Genomic DNA, 4347 nt, shown 5'->3' with positions numbered 1-4347 from the left:
GATGATATTATGACTTCATTCCAGAACGAGATTAAGAGGGAATAGGGGCTTAGGAATCTGAAATCCTAGAAGACTTGAAGGGATCACCATTACTCCAGTCAACTCCTGGTACTGCAGTTGTAGGGCATTTGTGTCTTCCCCTTTACTAACTTCTTTAATATCATTTCTTGATACCAATTTTAAAATGTCCACGTTCTCTGGGTGAGTATAAGTTTCCTTCACACATGGTAAATGCATGTGTGAAGCATTTACCACAAAGGAAGTTCCCCTGAGGATTAGTATCCAGTGGTGTTCATTAGAGTCCATCACAAAGGTATATTGCATCTGCATAACTGACCTGCCATGCTCAGACAACAGCCTTCCAGAGAAAAACAGGTGTTCCTGCACCCACAATCAATGTGTGCCAACACCTACAATCAATTAATTGAAAATGTTAATAATATATTATTGAACATATCATGAATATGTCAAATAATGTACAGGTTTACACATGAAAACTTTACCTTATACAGTGGGTAAGACTTTTAAAAAACTTCAGGAAAACCATGCCCACTAGTTGACATGGATGAATCCCAAGAGAAGACTGTCTTAGAACCTATCAGGGTTCGCAAAGCCCAGAAACACACAATTAACACTTTCCTGTGTATGAGTTCAGGTTATATGGCATAAGGCTGTTAGAATAAAAGATAAGTACTGAGACAAGGGACGAGGAAAACACTACAAAATTAAGGCCCCATAAGAAACAATATGAATGGGACATGAGACTGAAAACCTGTGGATGAACAATGATGGACAAAAGAGACTCAACATAAAACAAGGCAGTGAGGGTCTCCTGAGTAAAGCATGCACACACAAGTCTTGGGTGCAGTGGAATGGGGGAGATATTAGATGGAGGCATTTCCAAAAGAGCAGGTACAGATAATAGGTATAACTCATATTCCTCCTGGGCTTGCATCCACATATATCAAAGATAAGATTAAGTAATTTTCCTACCCTGACAGAAATGACTGAATCTCAGAATGAGAAAGACGATGAGGGGTGTCCCAAGTAATGGAAACAGAGCCTGAAAGCAAGACTCCTGCCCTCACACATGCCTACCTTAGCTCTGTTCCCGCAGTTTGCAGATATAATAATACTCCTACTCTGATGGGAGCTATGGTCCCCTCAGAAGATATTCTGACGCCTTCATCTGAGTGTAACAAGAATCTGGAATTTGCAAACAGAGTCTCAAAGTTTCATCAATGTTTCCAAAATGTTTTAGGGCAATAAAATAAATAAATTAACAGAAGACATTTTAAAAGCACAAAAGTCAACAGAATTCCATGTTTTATTTTTTGGGGAAAACACACTCAAGAATCCCTTAAGAAGACTAAAACAAGAGAGGATCCTACTCAGATATGAGAAGGAACTTAAAAAGAAAATATTTTTCGAAGGACAGATGTTTTGTAGGACATGCTTCTCCCACTAGGCAAGTATTCTTTGAAACTATCGCCAATAGTGTATTAGCTAGTGATGTTCTGAGAGGCTGCATATAGATTCACTGAAGAATATTTGAAGATTTTTTAAAAGACATTTTTCCATTTTGTGATGGGTGATTTTCAAGTAAACCTGTCTGTACTCTGTTTAGCACACTGATGAAAATTGGCATGACCCGGAAAACCTTTCCTCCTATTCACCCAATCTAGTCCTGAGTGGTTTTTTCTTCCCCCAAATGGAAAAAGTCCTCAAAGGGAAATGTTTTTTGTGTGTGAAAGGGATGAACAACACTGGCAGAAGCACTAAAAGGCATCATAATTAAATCATTCAAAAACTGTTTTGAGCAGTGAAAAAACTCATATAGGTTTATTGCATTAAACTCAGAGTAAACTGAAGATGACTGAAATTGAACATGTAAATTAAATACATAAATTTTTCATAAATAAATTCTGGGTTATGGGAATACTCCCTCATCCACAGTATCAGAAATAAAAGGAAATGATTTCTCACTGATGCCACTGAAATTCAGAAGAAGTTCTAGAGGGACCCTGATATTATTCAATGTTACCTACAGCTGCTCAGGTATCTATGAGGCTCTTGTCTGAGCATCTAGTAAGTGAATTGGAAACAAATGCTGGGGCTCTCATGTTCTGAAAACCACAGTAAAATTCCCAAATAATCTGTTTTTGTCAAAGTTGTTCTTCTCTGTGACTAATTCAGTATATTCTGAAGTTAGAATCTTGCAAATACAGAAAAGCTTTTCTCTTCCCAACTTTGCAACCCAATAAAAAAAGAAACAAGTCACCAAAATGGAGATTATAATATTAATTCTTTAGTGATGAGAAAATGTAATAATAGAACTGTGTTCAATAGCATCGCTGTGTCCAAATTCAGAACACACAGTATGATCTTGGGAGCAATCACTCTCAAGGGAGGTTCCCACATAGGAAAACAACCATATCTGTACAGTTGCACGTGAGGTGTACATAATCAATTCCTATCTAGATTCAGCAGAAGAAGCAGCTTTTCTCCTATTGTGGGAAGTAAAGAAATTATGCTTGGCAAATAACAACCTACTAAACTTTGCTGTACATGATCAGAAATAAAAAATATGAGAAAATATGATCTTACCCTAGCTTTAACAATTCCTCAAGAAAAAGGCAGTTCTGTGTGAGACCACCCTCAGAATTAAAGTGTGATTCAATAAGGATTAATGTAGTTTCCGCAATTATTTTCAGAGTACATTCATTATTCTATATGCCATCCGCGAGTATAAAAAATGTTTTAATGTTTAAAAATTCATAATCAGTGTTGTTTTCCTAAAAAATTACCTCCCATGTCTCCAACAACAGGCAGCCGCATGGACCAGGAACTCAGTGCACATCTCTGACATCAATCACCTAGTTTGTAAAAAGTCGTATATTCTGGGAGCAGTCCCCTCAAAAACATAACTGAATAAAGTTAATATTACTAAGGTATATGTACAGCTGGTACACACAGGTTGTTCTTAATGGGAAATCATTGCTCAGGGAGGTAAGAGTAGACGTGTCAGACATTTTAGGATCAACAGGTAATTAAGAAGCATCAACTTCCTCTCTACATTCTTCTTCTCTGGTTTACAGACTTGTGTCTTGGACTGAGTGTTCACAGCCTCACCTTCCCTTCTGTCTCATCTTCTACATCCAGTAGTGACACCTGACTGAGGGGTATCTGAGACTCTTTCCTTCTATTGTAATGAACTTTTCTAATCCAGTGGTATGTACAGAATCATAAACATAGAGAGATCTCAGGAGAAACAGATGCAGAGGAAGCCGTACCACTGACAGGAAAACAGCCCTTAACCTCCCTCTGAATCCTCCCGTGGGGTGGCCCCATGTAGTGTGGGTCCTGCTCAGCCTTCACTTTGGTGTTCCAGGGAAGTTTTTGTCAGGGCTCTAAGGATATTTACTCTCTGTGTCTCTTGCACAGAAATAGACACCTATGTCCTCCACTTGCAGGTTGTTCATTTGCAGATAAAACATGTTCTTGGCGTTGTCTCTGGAAGTGGTGAACAGGCCCTTCACAGAGTCCACGTAGTTTGTGCTACCACCACTTTGATTCATGTTTGAGATCCACTCCAGCCCCTTTTCTGCAGCCTGGCGAATCCAATGCATCCAGAAGCTACTGAAGGCGAACTCGGAGGCCACACAGGAGAGTCTTAGGGATCCCCCAGGCTGGACCAAGCCTCCCCCAGACGCCACCAGTTGTACCTCACACTGGACACCTGCAAACACAAAGACATCCTGGTCATAAATAGCCACATATGTCCATTGTTTCTCTCACTTACATCTTCTCACACATTAAATAGCTCTAGGTCTCCATGAATCACCTTTCAAAAGAGCAATAAAGTAAACCCAGTGGAGTCCAAAGTCCATGGTGATTCGTCTGTTTTCAGTGTTGATCCCTATATGAAAACAACTGAGAAGCCCAGGCCTAGGGCTTCTCTCCCAGAGCTACAGGTTCAGAGTTAGACTAGCTTTTATCTGCAGAGCAATGACCTTATTTGCATGCCTCCTCCTATATAACAAGTTCTAGATTGTGTAGCCTCGGATAGAGCATTGTCCAGAGAATATATGTGACCTTGGAGATTTTTATGAAAGGATAGCATTTGGGCAATATGATCTCTCATTATTATATCATGCATTCATAAACACATGGCATCTATTTTTAAAATTTTTATTTTCAGTTTTCTGAATACAATGATTCTACAAGACACTCACATAAGTAATGTAAACAGCACCAATCATTTTAGTTTACTATTATATTTGCATGGAAAGCATGGCATATATTATAAATAATAAATTTATGCATAGGTGTGACATTACAAACAGA

At 38.8% G+C, this 4347-nt stretch overlaps 1 gene segment (V, D, J or C); it reads right to left on the bottom strand.

The window, feature by feature from the left end:
• Positions 1–3410: 3410 nt before the first annotated feature.
• Positions 3411–3890, bottom strand: LOC103253058. The segment is given in 2 exon segments: positions 3411–3739; positions 3845–3890. Coding segments are annotated over 2 exon segments (375 nt in total).
• Positions 3891–4347: the final 457 nt, after the last annotated feature.

The sequence above is a fragment of the Carlito syrichta genome, unplaced genomic scaffold, assembly GCF_000164805.1.
Source record: "Carlito syrichta isolate Samal-C Ts95f unplaced genomic scaffold, Tarsius_syrichta-2.0.1 Scaffold196866, whole genome shotgun sequence".
NCBI classification, from domain to species: Eukaryota; Metazoa; Chordata; class Mammalia; order Primates; family Tarsiidae; genus Carlito; species Carlito syrichta.
The sequence above is the reverse complement of the archived record's forward strand: the minus strand, read 5'-3'. Positions and strand labels throughout refer to the sequence as shown.